At 40.8% G+C, this 22,590-nt stretch overlaps 1 protein-coding gene across 2 annotated transcripts; it reads right to left on the bottom strand.

Moving 5' to 3' along the window:
* Nucleotides 1–911: 911 nt before the first annotated feature.
* Nucleotides 912–19,565, bottom strand: LOC101160108 (zinc finger protein interacting with ribonucleoprotein K). 2 transcript variants are annotated; one of them, XM_023966143.1, is made up of 5 exons: nt 18,719–19,549; nt 12,205–12,417; nt 9,071–9,172; nt 8,880–8,989; nt 7,880–8,222 (listed from the first exon to the last, which is right to left on the bottom strand). In XM_023966143.1, the coding sequence occupies exons 1-5, from the start codon at nt 19,452–19,454 to the stop codon at nt 8,076–8,078; spliced, it is 1,308 nt and encodes a 435-aa protein (XP_023821911.1). In that variant the 5' UTR covers nt 19,455–19,549; the 3' UTR covers nt 7,880–8,075. The 2 variants fall into 2 exon arrangements, with proteins under 2 accessions (XP_023821910.1, XP_023821911.1); XM_023966142.1 differs by lacking the exons at nt 7,880–8,222; nt 8,880–8,989; nt 9,071–9,172 and adding an exon at nt 912–2,270 and having other exon boundaries at nt 18,719–19,565.
* Between the last annotated feature and the right edge of the window lie 3,025 nt (nt 19,566–22,590).

The raw sequence follows: 22,590 nt of genomic DNA, 5'->3' as shown, positions 1-22,590 counted from the left end.
AAGAATAATCTAGAAACTTTGCAGCTTGAAGACAGAAAGACTGAGAACCTTAATGTGTTCCACAAGGAGACACTCCATGTCTGACATGCTTACACACACACACACAGGAGTAACATTTAGCATCGACACTCACAGCAACAGTTTGGGTTTCTGATCTCGTCTGCCTCACATGTATCTCAGCTCGCTTTTCATTTACGATTTTTTTGAAAAAAATCTGATTTTTTTCAAGGCCGTTCACATTTCCAATTAAATGCGAACTTTTGTGATCTCCTGTGTGACCGTGAAATGACCCAGAAGTGACCCGCATGCGCAGAAGAGTGTTCAACAGTGAACAACACCACTCGTTGTTTGCGGAAGTAGCTAACGTTAACAATGGATGTCAACAACAGTGTTGTTAACAGACCAACAAAGCTCTTTTTGCAGTATTAAATTTATTTTCACAAAGGAGCCAGCACAATAACAATCTTCTCATTTTAAGAAGGCAATAGAGCCAGGATCAGGAGGTCTGTACCCACTGTTGTGGAATGTGGATGTGTATGTGTGTGTAAGAGAGAAGAGAGAGTGCGTGCAGTGCAGGAGGGAGTGAGAGGGGGCAGCGGAAGTGTGTTGGGGGCGCACATTCATGTTGTGTGTTACGGAGGAAGGAGAACGGTAATAAAAGAAGGTTTCTCCCAGAATAAATGACTCTTTATTAACCCGTTCTGAAGAATCTGAGGGTCCGAACGGGGAAGTGAACCCCGGAGGAGGAGAAGGTCTCCCCCGCGCTTCTGACCACAGTCAGAAAAGGAAAAAAAGTAATGGCGGGAAGGGTTCAACACCACGCTCGGCCATTTCGCTGGAAATTTTTTCAAAAACCGCCCGGTTGCAATAACAGCCCTGGAGTTTGGCCTGGATAGAGCTGTCACCCCAAATATTAATGAAATCGTTGACCTTGTTTCCCTTCCACTGACTGGTCTCAGCAGCATCGTTGGTGTTTACGTTCTCGTTCCCGCCTACTTCAACGCAGAATTACGACATTTGTAGCGTATCGACAACGTCCTGGCCGTTCAGATGGAGGTCACATTAAAAAAGATCGGTTACGTATCGGATTCAGAACCACACACACAAGTGGCCTGGGTCACATTTGAAGAGATCGGATCTGTGTCATCCAGGCTGTCAGGAAAAGATCAGATACAGGTCACATAGGGGCAAAAAAAATCTGAATTGGGTCGTTTCGGCCCGCAGTGTGAATGTAGCTTTAGTCGCTCTTCTCTGTGGAAATCGACTGCTGGGCTTTTTAGTTTTTGTTCCTGCTATGACACTCATGGAGGTCACTGGGAGACTTGGTCATGTTGCTACATGCCAGAACAGAAGCTCAGAAAAAAACTCCCATTTGCCTCGACCTCCCGACAGAACCCTTTTCACTTTAGTAAACCCACAAGAAGTTTTGGCAGAGTTCAGTTCCTTAAAACGGTGTAAATGCAGCCATCGTATTTCCTTTTCAAAGTCCGCATCAGCAGCAGGAGGGGAGCGTCAAGTCTGATGCTTCAGCTGCACTTCCGGTCCCGTTCTCCTCTTGACCCTCGGCTCCCACTGCCCTGGCAGTCCCAGAGCAGCAGCATGGCCCGTTGAACTGGCTTATGACTGTGCTGGGATGCAGCGGTGGCTCTTGTAGGTACCCAGGTGGCGAAAGCTCCGCCCACACTGCTGACAGTAGTAGGGCGTGGCGCCGCTGTGGATCCTTTGGTGGGTGTAGAGGTTACCCAGCTCTTTGAAGCGCCGGCCGCACTGGGGGCAGGCATACGGGCTCTCGCCTGTGTGCACCCTTTGGTGTCTCTTGAGTCCGGACAGAACCGAGAAACCTTTGCCGCACTGCGGACACGGGAAGGGGCTTTGAGCGCCGCTGTGCACCAACCTGTGGCTTTTTAGGCGGGCGGCATGGCGAAATCTCTCGCCACACTCCGGACACATGAAGGGTTTCTCCCCCGTGTGGATGCGTTGGTGCTGCCGCAGGTTGCCCAGATAGTTAAAATGCCGGCCGCAGTCCCCGCATTCGTACCCCCCCTCAATCTTGAGCTCCTTCTTTGTGGGTCCGCCTCCTTGGCCCGCCCCTGAGCTGCCGCTGTTGTCGCCCCCGCTACCATTTCCCACAGCATCGGAGGTGGACTGCAGCTCATTTAGAGCCGGATTGTCAGCGTGTATCAGCCTGATGTGCTCCTCCAGGTACAGAGAGTCGGGGCAGAAGGTTCCACACAGCGAGCAGATGTAGGGGTGTCCCGTAAACTGCTGACCTGAAACAGCAGACATGACGGCGTTAAAAACTGCACAGGTGGAGTCAACATCAGAGTAAATCTGAACACACATGACAAAATGATTGCTATTCTAAGTCAAAGGCAAAGCTTAACATCTGAAGATCAGTTAAATTGTTCTCCATGCTTTAAAGACCAACTTTGATTTAAAAAAAATCAAGTATTTGGAGTTTTTAACACGTTCTTGTAGGATTTCCCTGATGATGGAGGACATATATAAAGAAAATTAAGCTCAAAAGTGCATTTCTGAGTCTGTCTTTATTCAAATTGTTGTGAGAAGGGGGACAGAAAAAAACTGTCATTTGAAAGAGATAGTTTTTGTGATGTAGGAACTACAGTCAGCGAGCCACAAGCTTCCTGCTCCGCCCCATTTGCAGACAAACAGATCCATGAACGTCTTGGTTTTCCTTGTCTGAGCTAACATCTGGCTCAAAGCTGTACGGCTGGATAGCTCCAAGATTGCTCGCCATTTTTGTGAGGGGCTGTAAGATATCAGGAGAGGGTGTAAACAGAAAGCTCTCAGCAACAGGACGGACCCCGCACCAACAGTACCACCCACAACTTAGAGACTAATCTCTAATGAACTTCTGCTGCTCTGCAGAAACTGCTAAATGGCTTAAACCTCACTTTGAGCAAACGAAAATCAGAAAAATGACTTCTTTTAATTTGCTAATAAGAAGTAGTAATGAAGAAAAGCCTTCAGTTGGATTATACTCAGCCTGGTGTGATGTACTAAAACACTAAATAATAAATCCTTCTTAAATGTTGCACCATACGCGTTTGACATGTAGACCTGATGTTAGATGGAATTTTTGCATTTCTAGAAGTAACTACACAACACACCAAAAGTCAATTTCTCTCCAAATAATTTCTTGAACCAGTTTAATATTTCTCTCTTACTCCAGTAGTTTGAAGTACTCATGCATTACATTCTCCCTTGGAACCAATTGTGCACTCATGCACAAATGCATTCCATACGTTTGATGGAATGCAGGCTAAAATTCTCGTTTCCAACAGAACTGGTTGAATTGAAACCTTGTAGCAGGTTTGTTGCAGGCTCCTGAGCAAGACCTTTGACCTCCATGTGGATTTTCTTTTTTTTTTTACTTGTTCTGTCCAACAACTGAGCGAACAGATGAGAGCTGAAGGCCAATTGTGTTGGACAGGTTTTGTTTTACTATCACAAAAAGAGGTTGTGTCTATTTGGATAACCAGGGTGTATATTTGTATAAAAAAAAACTTTTTTGTTTATTATTTTTTATTTATTTGTTACATTTTATGTTTTTAAATTCCCTTTAATTATCCATGTCTCTGACAGAGCAATTACTTTAAATTTTCCTTTAAATGTGTCCAAAAAAGATTTAATTTTATCAAAATTTCTTGGTAGACTTCTATTCATTTCAATTGTAGAAGTCTACCAAGAAAATTTGATAAAATTAAATCTTTTTTGGACACATTTAAAGGAAAATTTAAAGTAATTGCTCTGTCAGAGACATGGATAATTAAAGGGAAGGAAAATAATTTGAAAGTTGAAGGTTATGATTTGTATTTCAATAGCAGAACAAATAGGATTGGAGGGGGAGTTGCCCTTTATATTGACAACGGTTTAAAATGGCAACCGGTAAAATGCATGACATCTACTATTGATGATTTAATGGAAAGTGTTGCTGTGGAAATAGAGTTACAAAAAAACAAAAATATGACTGTTGGATGTGTATATAGGAAACCAGGATCAAAAATTGAAACTTTTAAGGAAAATTTAGAAGATATGTTAAGTAATCTAAACCATCATAAACAATTAATAATTTGTGGAGACTTCAATATAGATCTCATAAAGCTAGATTCACATTTACAAACATCTGATTTTTTCGATTCATTATACAGTAAAGGACTGTATCCTTTGATTACAAAGCCTAGCAGAATAACAACAACTAGTGCAACTTTAATAGACAACATTTTTACCAATATTTTGGAAACTCAAAGAAATTGTGGGTTATTAATTAATGACATAAGCGATCACTTGCCTGTCTTTGCTATATTTGACTCCAGGTTGCAAAAAAAGTCAGCAGAAATCCACCAAATATACAAGAGAATAAGGAATGATGAAACTCTGAACGCTTTCAGAAATGATCTCATAAATCAAGACTGGAATGAAATTATACAAATGATGTAAACGGTGCATATGAGGCTTTTCTGAAATGTTATTTAGATCTTTACAATAGACACTGTCCAGAAGTTCTAAGTAGACCTAAATCTAAAAATAAAAGAAAACCCTGGATAACAAAGGGCCTACAGAATGCTTGTAAAAAGAAAAACAAACTCTATAAGGACTTTTTAAACTTAAGAACAGCAGCAGCTGAAAAACGTTATAAGGTTTACAAAAACAAGTTAACAAATGTATTGAGACAAGCTGAAAAGAAATATTATCATAGGATTCTGTATGAAAATAAACATAACTTAAAGGCTACGTGGAATATTCTGAATAAGGTCATAGGAAATAAGTCAGGATCAATAGAACGACCTCACTTCTTCCTTAAATACAATGTGGTCATCAAAAAGCAAGAGGACATGGCAAATGAATTCAATTCATTTTATGTAAATATAAGACCCAATTTAGCAGAAACTATTACATGCAATATACAATCAAAAGATATTATTAAAAATAAAAATTGGATTTCCCAATCTATGTATTTATCTGATGTGACTGAAAATGACATTTTGACTACAGTATACAAACTAAAAAACAAGACCTCAAAGGACAGTGACGGGATTGACATGAAATTAATAAAAATGACCATAGATTGTGTTGTAAAACCACTACATCATATCTTTAACCTTTCACTTAAATTAGGAATTTTTCCTGAGAAGATGAAAATAGCTAAAGTTATTCCTTTTTTTAAAAATGGAGACAGACATACTTTTAATAATTACAGACCAGTATCATTACTCTAAAGTTTTAGAAAAGTTGTTTGTTAACAAACTAGACAGCTTTATTGAAAAAAATAAATTTTTAAGTGAGAATCAGTTTGGGTTTCGTTCTAATAGGTCCACTGGTTTGGCTATAATGAAAATAGTTGAAGAAATTTCAACAGCAATTGACAAAAAGAAATACACAATAGGAGTTTTCATGGATTTAAAGAAGGCTTTTGACACCATAGATCATTCTATCTTGATTTCTAAATTATATGCATATGGGGTTAGAGGAATCGCCCTGAACTGGCTCACCATTTATTTAAAAAACAGACAACAATATGTGCAGTTTGGAGGTAAGAAGACTGATCTTATGAATATTATTTGTGGACTCCCACAAGGCTCAATTGTAGGACCTAAACTTTTTATTTTATATATATAAATGATATTTGTGATATTTCTAAGTTGTTACAGTTTGTTTTATTTGCTGATGATACTAATTTTTTCTGTTCTGGGGATAATCTGAAAACCTTAGCTAAAAGTATTGAAATGGAAATGATAAAACTCAAAATGTGGTTTGACTACAATAAACTATCTTTGAATCTAACAAAAACAAAGTTTATGGTATTTGGTAATAAAAACAGAACAGAAGTGACTTTGTCCATTGACAACATAAAAATAGAACAGGTGTCCGAATTTAAATTTTTAGGGGTTATGTTGGACGACAAATTAACATGGAAATCTCATATATTTTATGTAAAAAATAAAGTAGCCAAGAGCCTTTTTGTTCTGAACAAATCTAAATATGTTTTACCATGTCATATTATGCACATGTTATATTGCTCTTTGGTTTTACCTTATTTTACATATTGTATTGAAGTGTGGGGAAATACATATGAAACTAATATAAGGCCCTTTATTCTATTACAGAAGAGAGCTATTAGAATTATTCACAAAGCTAATTTTAGAGATCGCACAAATGAACTTTTTATTAAGTCAGGCTTATTAAAAATAAAAAATTGAATTGAATTGCAGACCTTATTAGTTATGTTTAAAGCCAGAAACAGAGATTTACCAGAAGACCTACAAAAGCTTTTTATTTTTACCACAGGAGAAGAAAATCATAGGAGAAAATTTGATTTCAATCAACAGATTGCTCGAACAACATTAAAGCAAAAGTGTTTGTCTATAGCAGGGGTAAAAATGTGGAATTCCCAGGAGAATCAGTTAAAAAGTTGTCAAAATATTATTAAATTTAAACGCATGTATAAAGCTAAACAAATTAGTTCGTACAAACTTGACTGTTGAATGCAATTTTTGGAATGTATGTATTAAATGAATGGAATGTATTTACTGTGTAGTGGAACTGTACATTGTGAAATCTGAGCACAGGTGATGGTGTGAGAAATGTAAATGTAATGTTTCAATTCTGCTCCCTTCCAATCATGAAAATGTTCAATATGTAAGAGAAACATGTAAACATTTGAACATCAATTTTCATAAAAGGAACAAATAATTTAAATTTAAATTTAACGGCTGAGTAGCTCAGTTGGTAAGGTGAGCGGCTACCATGCAGGAATCCAGGGTTCGATTCCCGGAGGGGAAGAAACAATGGTACTGGGGGCAATTACCATATCAATGACGAGCAGTTAACATCACCCAGTGAGGGTCCCTAGGCAAGGCCCTTAACGCTACTGCCTCCCGAGCGCAGTTCAGTTGCAGCTCACCGCTCCCCCTGGGGATGGGTCAAATGCGGAGAAGAATTTCCCCATTGAGGGATAAATAAAGTATACGAAAAAAATAAATAAAAAATAAATATATGTCCTTTTTTTTTACAGAGGAAAGAGAGGGGGGGAATGTGTTAGGGGGGGAGAAGAAAAGAGAAAAGAAGTGAGAGATGGAGAGAAAGTGAGGTGATACAAGTGCCGAGTTGCTAATTTGAATAGGTTATGATTTTAAGCTGAGACATTTATGCTGCACGAAAGACAAATATTACATCCAAAAGTGAAATTCTGAGCGGATGATGATGAGCGGAACGTATCTGTCCATCAATGCACTGTTGGTTAGGAGGAGTGATAAAGCAGACAGGGAACAGTGTGACAGTGTGCACGTGGACGTGCACAGGGGGGTGGAGGAGATACAAGCCCGCTGCCAACATGAACCATGTGATCGTTAGGGGAACCAGATCCTCCCCAGCAGCCCAACCGGGGGGGGGGGGCTATGAATGTGATTCAGTGGGAAAATACGAGCCCAGCCTCCACGAACAAGAACTTTTCTACTCAAAACACTTTTATACATTTTTGGAGTCTTAAACCATGAGTGATTTTTAAATCAAATAGAGGTCCAATGTGGTTCCTAAAGTGTGCTCATTTGAACTCTTCTGGCACATTTTGTCAAAGGGAAAGCTTGGTTATGTATGGGTCAAACTGACCCCAATGATATTTATCCCAAGGGCCAGAAAGAAAAGCAAATCCTAATAAACATTATTTACATCTCATAAATAACTTTTACAGTATTGGCCTTCTTTGATTGTGATCTAATGAAGCAAAGGTGGGTGTTTTTCCAAAAAACAGCATCCTTTCTTATTCGTATTACTGTCCACTGGAAAAAAATCAATGCAGTTCTTCAATTCCAGGTCAAACTGTTCTGCTGACCGCATGTCAATAAAGACGCAGGAGAACTTGTGTTGCAAATAAACTTTATTAAACAATGTTTTGAAGCAGACATTGACAAAACAACAGCAAAAAAGTGGAACATGAGTCCAGTGTATGTGCCTCGGCCTCCACAGCACTCGAGTGATTCTATACCACACCATGACGCTAAACGTTGAGCAACAATTAAAATTTAGAAACATGCAAAACGATGGCAGAGTTGCAGCTACACAGCACATGGGTAACAATTCATGACAGTGTGCTTCCTGCAGATGAACTTCCCACACTTTGAACAGGTCGTGCTGGTCTTGACGTCAGCGGTCGTCTTGCAGAACTTGCATCTCCGTCTCTTCCGTTTTTCCCCAGCAGCAACCTAAAACAACAACAATGATTACACTGAGTTTTGTGATACCAAAACACACACAGATTTTAGGTGCAAGCAACAATTTGTTTTAGTTCTGTTTTGGATTACCGGTAGTTAACATTTAGAGTTTTAGCACTTTTAAACAAACGTCTTCTTAAAAACAAAACAACTGTACTTCTGGTCCAGGTTCTAAGTGTTCTCTCACAAGTGTGTAACTCCATTTTTACAAGTAAACAGATTTTATTATTAATTACTACAAACAAACCAATGATTGTAATGATCACAAAGAACATTTCTTTTCTGATACACCGCTGTTTACTTTAATCATTTAGATGGTTGTTAGGACTTTATTTGGTCACCAGTAATCCTTTTTTGTATTGTGGGACTAAAGTAAAACCATTAGAAATGAATAGGACTTCATCTACTCACTATATGATCCATTAGCAGAGAAATGTCATTGTTTCTGATCTATGTTCCTCCTTGCACATATGCAAACAACAGCGCTAACAGACCACATCCAGTTGAAAGTATTTGAAAAATCTGTTTTAGGAATCATTTTGACTCATAAAGCTAATATAACAGGACATATTAACAATGAAATTACTATTATTTGTCAGTCTAATCAGTTGTTGGCAGCACTCTGACAACCAGTTCCCTCACACTTACCTGGCTATCCGGAGGAAGAAGGGAAGTTCTCCCAAAGCTCTCCCCTGATGGACCTGGAGCTGTAGTTTTTGGATTGAGCCACATCTGTTGGATCCAGTCAGGAAAGGTCTCTGTCCAAATGACAAATGTGTTGTAGGCTCACACATTTTTCAGGTTGTAAAAGATGTCGAGCGTCCAGTGCGGACATTTACTTGGAGCCGCAGAACCTCGAGACATTGTCGGATCGTCCGGCCCTCTTTGGTGGCGCCGTACTCTCGGATTGCACACGGATTCCCAGCTGCTGATTTCGGCATCTACGTACAAAGTGCTCGTGAGAAAACTCTTCCAGTTTTTCAGACAGTAAGATACTCGAGTGTCTGATACTTGGAGAAGAAATGAAAACTTGGACTTGGGACTCGGACTTGAGTGGCACCCAATCACTCAACCTCAAGGACTTGATTTGAAGTTTGGGACTTTTGATCAACGTTACTTTGCTTATGTTATACTTCAGCTCCAGCACATGGCTGATAGCTGTAAAAATAAAAGCTCTCTTCACAATTGTGTTACATTGGAAAGCACAAACACAAGCTTCCTAAAAAGCTCTTTCAAAGCAGTTTATTCCCAATTTATGAAGAGAAAATATATTTTAGGACTTCAGACTTGTCTTAATATGACAGCTTGAGTTTGATCTTAAATCTGAATGCAGAAACTTTTTGAAGGTTTTATTATCTGTGCTGATGGTAGTCCTTGTTTTTGGTGTTTTTTTCTCACCAAATGTTTGTCAGTGCCAATTTTGTTACATTTAACCCACAAATACACAACAAGAGTCATATACTGTGCTGTCTAACATCAAAGGTGTGTCAGGCTCATAAATTAACATAGTGTCTTTTAGGGATGGGCGATATATCGGTGCCAGTATCGGTATTGGGCGATATTTGCATAATCTGAGTTTATCTGTATCAGTCCGATTTTACAAAATCTACAGATATTCTTCTGACTGTTTTCAGAAACACTTCATTTTTAAATGTATACTTGTTCCTATAAGATTTACAGTCATAGTCAGTAATCGGCTGTTTTCAGGAAAATGTTATTTTTGACAGAGATACATGTTGTTCCTAATCCCTGGCAATGAGAAGCTTATGGTTTACAGTTATGTCCAATATTCAATAAATGGTCTGAATGCTTACATATTTTTTTAGTTAAAGTTTTAAAGTGATACTTGTTCCTTTGAGATCCTTTGCTTTATGTCAAAAAGGTCGAGTACAACATGTTTGTCCAGTAAAAGAAAAGTTGTGCATTTCTAATAAAGAAACACAAAGGAAATCTAAACTTTGTGTTACTGTAGACACTTAAGCTTTGTATCTGCAAAGAAAGGCTATCAACCACAGTTGCAGGGGATATTTATCGGTTATCTGTATTGGCCGGAAAAAATTGTACCGGCCCATCTCTGGTGTCTTTGTCTCATTAACCGCCAGCATGTTTCAAACTATTCACAGGAATATTATTACAATGTTTATGGTTCCCCAAAACTGGAAGACTGAGAAACGAATCTGTTTTACTCTATGACCGGTTTTCAGTCTTAGTTTAACAACGATGCTTAGACTTAGTCCAGCTTCACTGATCATTACAAACATGTTCAGCTCATTGTGTTCTTTTTTAACTACAAGCTGTAGATTTGTGACAGATTATTTCCATTTACTTGACCTTTAATCCAACTGAGCCAAATTTCAACCCTTTCCTGCTTTATCCCAGTTTACATGACTGACTGTATAACAGAACTGGACTGAGAGCCCCCCCACCCCTTCCTAACAGAAAGTACCTGCTGGTTCTAAGAAGCCAGAATCCCATAGACTTCTATTGGGAAATAAACAGCTGTCACTTAGTCATTATAAACTGAAGGAAAAACATAAAAGCAACAAAAGATCTGAAACATGGTTCTTTTGTGTTTGTAGAAAATTTCTATCAGACATTGTTCACAAATGTGTCCATCTCTGTGATAGTGAGCACGTCTTCTTTGCTGAGATTATCCATACCGCCTCACAGATGTGCCATATCAACATGCTGGTTAGACGGCATGATTATTGCACAGGTGTGCCTTAGACTGGCCACAATAAAAGGCCACTCTGAAACGTGTCGGTTAGTTTTATTGGGGGTCTGGGGACTCAGAAAGCCGGTCAGTCTCCGGTGTGACCACCATTTGCCTCATGTAGTGCAACACGCCTGCTTCGCGTAGAGTTGACCCGGTTGGGGATCTTGGCCTCTGGAATGTTGGTCCGCACAAGTTGTTGTTCCTCTCCTGCTCTGTCACTTCGAGTCAAGTTGATTCAAAAGTCTGAGACAAATTTTATAGTTGTCTGCTTTCGGTGAGTTCAAGAACACTAGGAGAGACCTAGTGTCTGTGTGCGAGTGATTTGATAAAATGTCTCACTAAGAATCGAGGAATTTGCCACCAGTGACCCGTTTTAGGGTGAAGTCGCTCCAGGATAACTGCTGACTGACCCGTGCTCAGTCTGCTGTTAGGTTCCGGAGTGAAAATGCCGTCATTCTTCTCGATCAAACACAGTAGAAGTGTACATTATCTCCTCGTTACCTCCAGTAGTTACAGACAGAAGAGTCTGCATTTGCTTTAGTCACAGAAAAAAGTCTTTGGTACGCATTTAAACCTTCAGACTTTCCTCCAAACACACTACACCACAGACCTTTTTGGTGGCTTCCCAACCTAACATCACAAATCTCTGGAGCACTGTGATAGTAAACTGTGAGGATCTATGGAGAAGGCCTGACCAGAACATTTCACCGCAGGAGTGCAAAGCCCAAAAGGTCATTTCCTCAGAGCGCTGAGGCAGATCCACCAGGAACCAGCAGACAGGAAAACCATGCAGCAGCCAGCAGGGGGAGTGTTGGTTGTATATAAAAATGTCTGTCTGAGATTTAGAACAACCAATGTTTAAAAAGCGGCAGCGGCCAGCCTGAAACCGTCAGCAGTTTCTGCTTGTGAAGCTCAATATGCTGCCTCACTACAATCTTTCCCCCAAGTTTCTTTATATACTTCCATTCATTTTTTCAATCAAACTTAAAATAATTTGACCTTTAAACTGAAGAGTTTAACAGTTTTCAGTAATTATCCTGATCCTTTCAGAAAACCACACCGGTTGTGGACAGCAAGTCAGTCCAGACACTCGAACCCAGGTGCCGGGATGATCACAGCGGTCTGAAGGCCAAACATCTTGGTGTGAGTCCACCTTTAGTCTTCACCTAGGCTGCAAAAGGCCTAAAATGAAAATTTCTGTTCAAGTTGACCCACCTCTGACACGGCAGGGTCCGAGTTACCTGGAGCGGTTCATACCTGACTCTGGCGGGTCTGCGGTCCCCTCCAGAGGACTCCCTGCATGTCCAGGAGAGCTCTGGGGTCCCATAGAAAACTCTGCAGGCTGGACTTGGGAGATGGAGGCCTGGATCTGCTCCGGTCCACCGCCTCCAGCGCCAGCCAGCTCGTCCTCGCTCGCGCCATCCTCCACGTCACTGTGCTGAACGTTTTCCTTGGCGGGTTCTTTCAGCACTAGCAAGGAAAGACAGCAGGAAACCATGGTTTCAGAGAGACCGCAGACACGGTGGAGACGGCTGAAAATGAGACACTTCTGTACCTGTCCAGCAAAATATAAACATTATATATTCCACAAACCTACAAGTGACCTAAAACCAATGAAATGTACTTTAAGATGAAAGATGAGATCATAAAATGTGTGAATGTGTGAATCAAAGGCAAAATAAGATTAGAATAAGATCCAAGAGTGTTATGATGGAAACTGAAACATGGACAGGACTCTCTAAATGTGGTTCTCTGAGGGGAGGCGAGATTGCTTTAGAGATCACATTGTTTTGTTTTTCTAATTTAAGAATATACAATGCATTGAGATTCATTTTTACTGAAAAAAAGTTTATTCAATACCTCAGGAGTTTGTGTTTCCTAAAATACAAATAAAAGGATTTGGAGCTCTTTAATTCACAGACAACAGTGCCCCCTTAAGGCCAGAGGGAGTAATGGCTTTTTGTTTTCCAGCACATTTCTCCGGCCTGGCTGTCTCAGCTCTGATGCATCACCAGAGCAGATCATATTATCTTCCCAAGCTCAATGCAGCCAAAGTGCTAACATTTTTAAGCAGAATTCAACTGTTTTAATGCTTGAATTATAAATCCCAGCATTGTATTTATTTTGAAAGGTTGTGTGGGACTTGAGGCTTGTTTGGTAAATCAGTTCTGTGGTAAAATTGCAGTTGCTTTTTTTAACTTGTCCTGTTCAACAGCTGAGCAAACAGATAAGAGCTGAAGACCTCTTGTGCTGGACTCATTTGAACGGTTCTAACAGGGTTTTATTTTAATCTTCTGATCCTCCATTTAAGCTCCATGACGCTGAACCAGACCACAACTAGTCCAGTCACAAACTTTTCAACCACATATTTAATCACTTCTGTTCCAAAAGCTACAGCCGATGACGACGATGCTTCTTCCTTACGTTGTTTAATTTCCAATATTTGCTCATAACAAACCAAATCAAGAGTTTTAAGTGGCAATAAACGACTTTTTAATAATCTTTTCCTGTCGCATTCAGAATAAACAGAACCACGTGTGGATTTCTGTCCACAGCTCAGAGGTTCTGGACTGTCGCCTGAAGCTACTGTTGAATTCATTGGTCAACAAATCCACGGAAAAGCCAGGTAAAGCCAAGGGTCTTAACCCTCCTATTATCCTTGGGGTCAATTTGACCCCATTAAATGTTTATGATTCAAGAAATAATAGTTGACTTTTTTGTTTTTACACCATATTTCATGATTTTTCCTAATTTGACAGGGACAACTGATTACCAGTAAGCATGAAATGATCATGATATTTTTTTTCAATGTGCAAAACACACCAATGCATGCACATTGGTGTTCCTCTGAGGTCAATTTGACCCCAGGCCGTTTTAGCAGTGTAAAACTTGTCTGTCTGTCTGTGTGACCCAACATCCCCACACCTGCAGGTACAGACTTGATACTTTTGAGTTGATACATAACAGGGGGGTGGGGAAAACAACTATTCCCACGAGAACTTCTATACTTTTCGTGGTGTGGGAAACAACTTGACTTGTGAACTCCTCCCAAAATCAGGGAGCCAATGTAGGCTTGGGAGTTGCTCACATCCAAGTCTTTCCAACTGAATATGCCTCCCCTCTGGAATTATCATCTCAAGTACAATATTTTCAATTAATGGTTACCGGTATATGAAGAGTTGAAGTAATGACTTTGTCTGCAACATGGCTGACTGTGTGTCTGGTGGGACACACTCTTAGCAGCATGTCTACCTTGTTGTGAGTAGCGGGACCATAATTTTCCATTTTGGGTGCTAACGTGACATTAGGGGAGGGGGAAACAATATTCTCATGAGAATTTTCCCACACCATAGCCATTAAGGTGTGTGTGCCTGAGTGACCTACTGTACTCACACCTGCCGGTCCCAAGCCCGGATAACAAAAGAGGAGTGAGACTTTATAGTGACTAACCACAAATACGTTACAAAAAAAGGAGATAAAAATAAGTAAATAAATATGTTTATAAGAGGAAGGGGGGGGGGGGTCACCAACATCAGTCAATATGCTTCATTCTGTCAGAGTCATGACTTAGAAAAAGATTTGGATGAAAGATTTTCAAGATACACTAACTCTAAAACTGAAAGTTTGACCTGATGATGGTCATATTATGTCAATCATTTTGTGGAGGCAAAAATCCCTGGGGTCAGATTGACCCCAAGGGTCAAATGTTTTGGTAATATCTGAGGATAATGCAAGAGGTTAACCCTTGTGCTATCTTGTGGGGACAAAATGACCCCACCCTTACATTGACGTGTTCTCCCTACCATGACAAAGGTGGATAAAGGTGGAAAGATTTCATGTAATCCATGGACACCAGTGAAGATCACAAATCATTTAAAAAGTGCCTTGGATAGCACAAGGGTTAAAGGTAGCCAGGCCCCGCCCATGATACTGTCGGTGAGATAATGGTAAGAAGACAAAACCTTTGATTTCATAGAATTAATCACCAGGAGGCAGAATTACAAAAAAGATGACCCTAAAGACGTGTTAAAAAATCTGAATTACTTTTATTTGAATCCAAAAAGAATTTTCATTATGTTCAGCTGGTTAAGACTACAGGTAAGAGCTCTCCTCGTGGGGGGGTCTGCATAGTGTTTTGCTGATGTAAGGAAAACAGAAGCACCACTTTATTGATGTTGGGAAAACGGCAGAAGCAGAGAACAAAGACTGATTAAAAATCAATAAAGGAGTTAGGCTACATAGAAAAAAAGGCTCTTAAAAAAAAAGGAGTTTAGGTTTAACATGTGTTGGGACTTCCTCCCTTTTTGCATTCAACACAATATTTTATAAAATAAAACACGAGGTTTTTTGTGTAAAATAATGTAATATTTTGGCCGGTAAAAAATATACCTGACCGGTAGTTTTTTTTTAATTATTTTTTTAATCTAACTTGACCCGTAAGTCAAAAACGTAATGTCGGCCACGGTCTACAGTCAATAGTACTTTCTTCTTTCTGTTATTCTACCGTTATTGACGGTACAAAATCTTAGTGAGGTTTCCCGCAGCTTTTGGTTACGTTTCTGCTAAGGTTGTAGGAAAATATCGATTCAGTACAATATTGCGATACTTCATTTGGCAAAACTTTTATCAACATAAAATGCTACAACGGTGATATTTAATTCTTTAGAAGCAAACATAGTTTGGTGTCTTGCTTTCGTTTTCCCCTTAAACCCAGTACTGCCAACTAGCGGTACTTAATACCCCTCCTCTACTGCTTTCAAATCAGCTGAAAGAATATCCCAGACGCCTGGAAAAAAGGGCTCTAATTTTCCTGGAGGAGGACCGGCTTTTGCACTTGGCAGTATAACTACCCCCCTACAGACCTTCCTGTCTGTACGCTCATGTAGTGAAGTGTTTTGGGGCAAAACACTGACCTCACGTTACTCCTGGTGCTCTGAATGCCGCCGAGCACAACAGCTCTGCCGCCATCAGAGGGTGAAAATGTCTGATCAAGTGACTGGAGGCTACTATCAGTACATCCTGTCTAACGTTTCAGGGTTTAAATGGGCATTTTCTAAATTACAACTAGACAAAAATTCATACAAGCGGCTTTCTATATTGTTGTGATTAAATCTTTGAATAGGGAAGAAAAGATGAAAATGAAGAAATTTTGTCTGCATCTGAGGTTTCTCAAATAAACTAATAAATGAAGTGGTTTTCTAAGCTCCTCTAAGGGAGGACTTTGGACTGGATAATGATGAGTGAATGACTCAAGGACATGAGTGGTTTCAGGTCACAGTGATCTTGGAGTTCATAGAAAAACACGATAAGGGTTATTATTAGTCATTAGGAGTCCTTTGTCCTCAGTTGGAGTGAGAGGATGAGAGACAGATGTTGCAATCACTTCCTTCTGAATGTCACTTTGCTGCTGCAGACAAAAGAATTCCCCATCGGGGGATAAATAAAGTCTGATCTTATCTCATCTCTTCTGTCCTTGTTCAAACCATCCTCTCTATCTAGCTAACATACGCACTACTCCATGTCCTTGAAATGGTCCGGTGGAAGTGTACCAAACATGCATGTCTGAAGCTACGTTCACACCGCCAACGCGGGGTCAAGACACCACCTCCACTAAAAACTCTATAAACCATGCATATATGCGCGTTATTGGCATTCAAAAATCTCATGTACATGTGCAGCTACGCACATTAAGACCTTTTTCAGGCTCTACGTACAAAACGTACCGCCATAAATCGCACACAGAACGTTAAACCAGACTGAACTTTGACCAATCAGGGACTTGGATTTTGAAACGATGTTTGGATGGCTTCCTTTTTCATTCACAGAAGTGCCAATCGTTTGAAAATTGACCATGAAGGAGAACTTATCGATTGCAGTTTGTGCAAGTCTTTCTTATATCGGAACAGAGCTGTGAAAGAAATGGCCTGGACCAAGATTCACCAAATTTGTACCGCTTCAACATTTAGCACCAAACCTCTTCCGGGGTGGGGGACATGTGCTAATAAACAGTAGAAAAAGAAGAAGCCCCTCCCTGCTCACCTCATTGTCGCCTAAATGCACGTTCAAGAATGCCCATGTACCAAATTGGTTTCTCCAGTGTACCGTTCATTATAGTTTGTGATGTAGTTTCCCCTGTGCTATCTTGTGGGGGCCAGATGACCCCACTCCCGACGTTAACCAAAGCATGTAAACGTTGGGAGTGGGGTCATCTGGCCCCCACAAGATAGCACAAGGGGTAGATAGAATTCACTCAATGACCGTTTACAGCTAGGAGTTGTGTCCTGGGGATGAACCAGTTTTTGTCTGAGGGTTTTATAACAAGTGTTGCGTTGTGTAAAGACCCACTCACATGAAAATGGTGTTTTTAACATGTTCTATCATTTTTATGATGATGGAGGACATGTATACAGAAAAGCTCACTTAAAATTGCATTTCTGAGTATTTCTTTATTCAAATAGTGAATCAGCGGGAAGCTGGATGGCTCAGTTGGCTGCGTGTAGGACTAGAACATGGGAAACCGGGGTTCGTTTCCCCTGGGCCGCATAACCTTCATCCAGTGTGGGTCCTTGATCAAGACCCTTCACGCATCTGCTTGGCTATGTAGCCAGAAGGGGGCCCCAAGTCTGGGTTTCCCTGTTCCCCAGCGTAAAAATCTCTGCCAAACCACCTGTTTTGATGGGATGTGACGAAAACTGCTCCAATGAAACATTACATCTATAAGTAAAGATCTAATGCTCTAATCATTACTCTTGGCACTTGTTTTATTAAGTTTTAAACATCGTCTTAGTCACTTGTTACCTTGGCAAACAAATAAGGACTTGACTGTAATTGTTTTGATTTACATCATACAGAGTGCTTGTACAGGAAACCTTTCAACATGCAAATGCAAGTTTCTGGTTTTACATAGGGATGGATGGATTGCAGCACTGACAGACCAAATGAGTTCACATCGTGAATAGACTTGGGCCCCCATGTGGCCACATAGTTGGGCAGTTCATCGCACCCCCTGGAAATCGAATCCAGGTTCCAAGGTGCGTTTAACTGAGCTATCTAGCTGTCCATTCCTCTTTTGATCTTTTTCAGTGTTCCCAGTCATCTGTTGTGCTATCTTAGATGACCCCACCCTTCCATTTACATGTTCTCCCTACCATGACAAAGGTGGACAAAGGTGGAAAGATTTCATGTAATCCATGGACACCAGTGAAGATCACAAATCATTGAAGAATAAAGGTTCAGAGCACTGTCTAGTGGGTCTAGATGACCCAACTACCAATGTTAAAGTGCCTAGGATAGCACAAGGGTTACTGCCGTTTTTAGGCAAACGCAAGCAAGCTGTGGTTTTCTAGTTTCTGCAGAACGGCAGGAGTATATTAGAAAAATAGGACCGTTGGTGCAGAGTGAGCCTGCCTTCATTTAATCTGTTCACACTCTCTGCCGCTAGCTTACAGCCCCTCACACCCACATGAGGGGTGTGACAAAAAAACAGTTTAGATCCTGACTTGTGGCTTTTTATGTAACAACTACATTCTTTTTAAGCAGCATTTTTCTCTATCTGCTCCTGATTCCCAACTCTTTGCATACAGAAATGTAGTTTTAATCATAAATTTCTTCTCATGTGTCCTGCTAGAATGTGTTAAAAATTCCAAAGACATGATTTTCATTGGAGTGGATCCCTTACCCCTGAAACCCCATTTTGGCACGTGTCACCCCGTACTAACTATTTCCCCCCCTGCAGCCTTAAGCCTTAAGCCTTATGTTGTGTTTGCTCCACCTTTCGGCACAGAGGAGTAATCCATCGGCGCCATCCACTCGCACTCGTACATCCTCTTGCTGCCGGAGGGCAGCAGGCTGAAGATGTCCTCCGTGGCGGCCTCCGCGTCTCCCTGCGGGGGCCCGGAGCTGCTCATCCCGCCGTCCGCCCACAGGTGGAGCGAATGCGGCTCTGGCTTATGATCCACGTGGCTGACCTGGTCCTCCGAGTCACCGCAGCCCTTTGAGTTTTTGTCCTTCATCAGATAATCGCAAATCGCATCGATATTCTCCTTCTTGACCCCGGGAAGGGGGGCTTTGACCCTCCGGGGGTCGCTATTGTTGTGCTTGGATGCGCCGCTGAGGTCGTGTTGTTTCCTGAAGCCGGCCTCCGCGGCCAGCTCCGCGGCCGTCGTCAAACCGGGGAGGGCGTCTTTAGAGTCCCTCTGGACGGCGTCTAACTTGGCCTTTAAAGCGTCCACCTCCTGGGTTTTCTCGAGCAGCTCCATTTTCAGGACTCGTATTCGGATGCTGACCATCTTGCGGATCTCTGACAGCGCCGTCTCCAGAACCACCGTGATGTTTCTGCCCAGGTGCTCGGTGATGTCGCTGACCGAGCACAGCAGCTCTTCGTCGGACTCCAGTTCTAGAAAATCGTCGTCACCGCGACTCGTAGAACCAGAGAAGTCGATGAAGGGACCGCGGAGTTCGGGTGACAGCCCGGCTTCGGCCGAGCCACGGTTCCTTCTGCGGCTCATTGATGCTGGCGGACAACGGCCGTTTTTTCGCACAGGTCGAGTGGCTAGCTTGGAGCTGCTGCGGAGCTAATGTTTGTTTGATGCAGGAAGGAGAGACCGGAGGTGACGTAATAACGCCTTCAAAATAAAGGCATCTCCCAAATCAAATCAAATCGAACTTTATTTATAAAGCTCTTTTAACATAAAAGTCTAACACAAAGTGCTTTACATTAAAACAAAACAAAATAAATAATATAAAAACAAGCATGAAAATTAAAATAAACACAAAAACAAAACAATTTTTAAAAAGCTCCCCCCCTCCCTGTACCTACACAACCCCCTACCTCTTTCCACACCTCCCATCCCCCCTAACTGATGGGAAAGACAAAGAACAAAATGTCAGTCGTGAGTCCATTAATGTCTTTAAATTTGAAATATAAACTTTAGGTACAAATATTTGCATGTTCATTCATCTGTTAAAAGGTGTCTTCATTATAAATTACTATATCCCTTTCTTAATTTTAATTAAAGAATAACCAGGAATCCTCCAGACTTTTAAAATAGAAGTAACTAGAAGGTTTTTATGACAGGCGGCTAAAGAAGAGAACTAAAAAATACAATATTTCTTCAGTGTTTATCCCTGGACATTAATTGGTATTTAGCACTTTTATTTCTTGTTTGACGGTCCAAAGTCCCATCACACATTCATACAATGATGGCAGCTCCACTGCCTACAGCCAGCCTCAACCACTAAGAGCGTTTAGTGTCTTGCTCAAAGACACTTTAACACATGTTGAAGTTGCTAGTTGGTTGCTAGAAGTTAGAAGCTGGGAAAGGTATGGTGCACTGGAATTCTGTCCTCTATTCTGATTTACTTGTCCTCTCCTCAATTCTTTATCACTTTTTTTTCACAGTGTCAAATGCCTGATGATGAAAATGGGGTTTAAGAAGTTTTTAAAAAAATGGACAGTGAAGATCAGTGCCGATTGCTCAGTCAGTGGCAATGGGTTTAGGGGTTTAACAACAACATGTTTGAAACTTGCAGGTACCTCACCCTTCAACAGACTGGTGTTAATAATGGTGAGGATCGACTGCCCTATCTATGGTGGTGAAACATTGTTTAGAAAGACAAGAGGGGACGGCATCCAGAGGACAGCCGACTGATGGTGTCACGTGGATAACAATGTCTACTGGAAAAGACAGAGTGTGACAAAATAGCAGAAGCGGCTGTGCTAAAGTGACCAGTCTGGATCTTGGTTTGTATGGAGTTAACAGTTTTATTTTTCACAGTCCAACAGATTCTCAATACAAACTCCATCCACCTTGTCCTTACGGAGCAAACACCTGAGCTTCTATAGGCTGGCGCCAATTGGTTCAAACCATTACCGAAGGGATGCGGGGGTTAACAGCTAAACACCCCTTTCAAATTGGTTTCAGCTGAACATTCAAAATGGCTGCCAAGCAGCTTAACAAACATTTGTTCAAACATGCCCTGGTGAGGAATTAGGTGAGCAGAAAAACAGCTAAAATCAGGTGGACACAAGTTGACACACACAAGTAACAAATGCCACTTTGTTACACGAGTCAAAGGCTCAAATGTCTGGGGCTTCTGGAGTCTTATCAAATGTCTGATACTGTACATTAAAAGTATCAGTGCAAAAATGGTTATTCTGACATATAGAATGACTAATTCATAGCTGTTTTAAAGTTTTTAAGATTTTGGCTTCTTGGTGCTAGTAAGTACTTCCTGTTTGGAACACGAGGGGGGAGGGGCAACTCAGTCCAGTTCTTATACAATCAATCGTCAATATTAGTATAATTATTGACTAAAGTTAAGAATGTAAAGGCTGGATGGCTCAGTTGGCTGGTTGCGGGACTGGCAAGCAGGAAAGCTGGGTTGGTAGTTCCCAGCTAAAATCTAGCTTGTGTCTTTAAATGGTAAATAGCGTATACTTGTTTAGCGCTTTCTACCTTCCTCAAAGGCCCAAAGCACTTTACACACACAGACCCATTCACACACTGATGGCGGCTCCGCTGCCGAACACTGGCGCCAACGTCCCACCCCTCGGCCCCTTTTCGGCAAGAACCTTTGCGCTGCTGCCTATCTGGGTCTCGCTGTATCTTGAAAATACTGGCTTGTGTCAGAATGGGCGTCCAGCGTAAAAACTCTCTGCCAACATTGACAAAAATTGACAAAGGATAAAGAATTTATCAATATAAGATTATTTAAACATTTAAAAAATAACCAATATTATTTAATGAGCCCCTCCAAATTTTGTGCTTCGTCTTTGCATGTGCACGCCGGCTCGTCTGGGATTTCAAAGACACTTGTAGCAACTGCTTTCCATTAGTAATAGCACCACACCTAAAAGAACTGCTGTTTTAATATTGATAACAAAAATAAATCTGTTTGAAACATGCATTTTTGCCCCGTCATTGTCACCATTCTAAAGTCACAAGGTCATTGAGATTTTGCCATTTTAATAGTTTGCTTGGTCATATATAAAAGTAAAACATGGAGCACCAAGCTTAGCGCCCTGTGGCACACCATGATTGAATCTGAAATGAGGAATGTTCAACATGAACAAACTTAAGTCACTTAGTTCTTCTAATTCCATATGCCTGCTCCAATTTCTGTGACTAAAACGTTCATATCGGGTGTCAATGCAGCAGTATAGACCCCTGACAGACATGCTTAAAAGTCCACTGCGTTACTTACCTGCAACAGGAGTCTTGAACCGTTAACACTAAGAGACATTTGTGTTAGTTTCTCACGGACCAAAGCTCTGCGACAGCCGCAAAGCCTCACAGCTCAGAAAAATACAATTTACTTGCTGTTGTGGCCAGTGAGCCATTCATTTATAAAATGAAGCTTTTAAAAATTACAATGTTTGCATTAGAATAGTGATATGTTTCTATATACAAAAATGTTAACTAGTTTTTCTTTTGACAGAAGCACATGCAGGTTTTCTTCAATGAAAAATAGTATTTCTATCATTATGACTGTTGGTGTGCCTTCCTACTTTTTCTCCGTCAATCATCAAATATATACATGACATCATTGGTGTAGAATTCAGTTAAAAAAACAACAACTGTTACGTAACTGCAATTAAATACAACTAAAGCGGTTGTGCAGCTGAAGATAAGAAAAGCTTTA

Source organism: Oryzias latipes, chromosome 18, assembly GCF_002234675.1.
Source record: "Oryzias latipes chromosome 18, ASM223467v1".
Classification (NCBI taxonomy): Eukaryota; Metazoa; Chordata; class Actinopteri; order Beloniformes; family Adrianichthyidae; genus Oryzias; species Oryzias latipes.
Note: the sequence above shows the minus strand (reverse complement) of the source record. Positions and strands in the feature narration are given on the sequence as shown.

Coding starts and splice junctions, on each gene's coding strand:
- LOC101160108 (XM_023966142.1), bottom strand. CDS start 19,454: ATGAGCCGCAGAAGGAACCGTGGCTCGGCCGAAGCCGGGCTGTCACCC. Junction 12,418..18,718: donor TTACTCCTCTGTGCCGAAAG/GTGGAGCAAACA, acceptor TTTCCTTGCTAG/TGCTGAAAGAACCCGCCAAG. Junction 2,271..12,204: donor CGCAGACCCGCCAGAGTCAG/GTATGAACCGCT, acceptor CTGCTGTTTCAG/GTCAGCAGTTTACGGGACAC.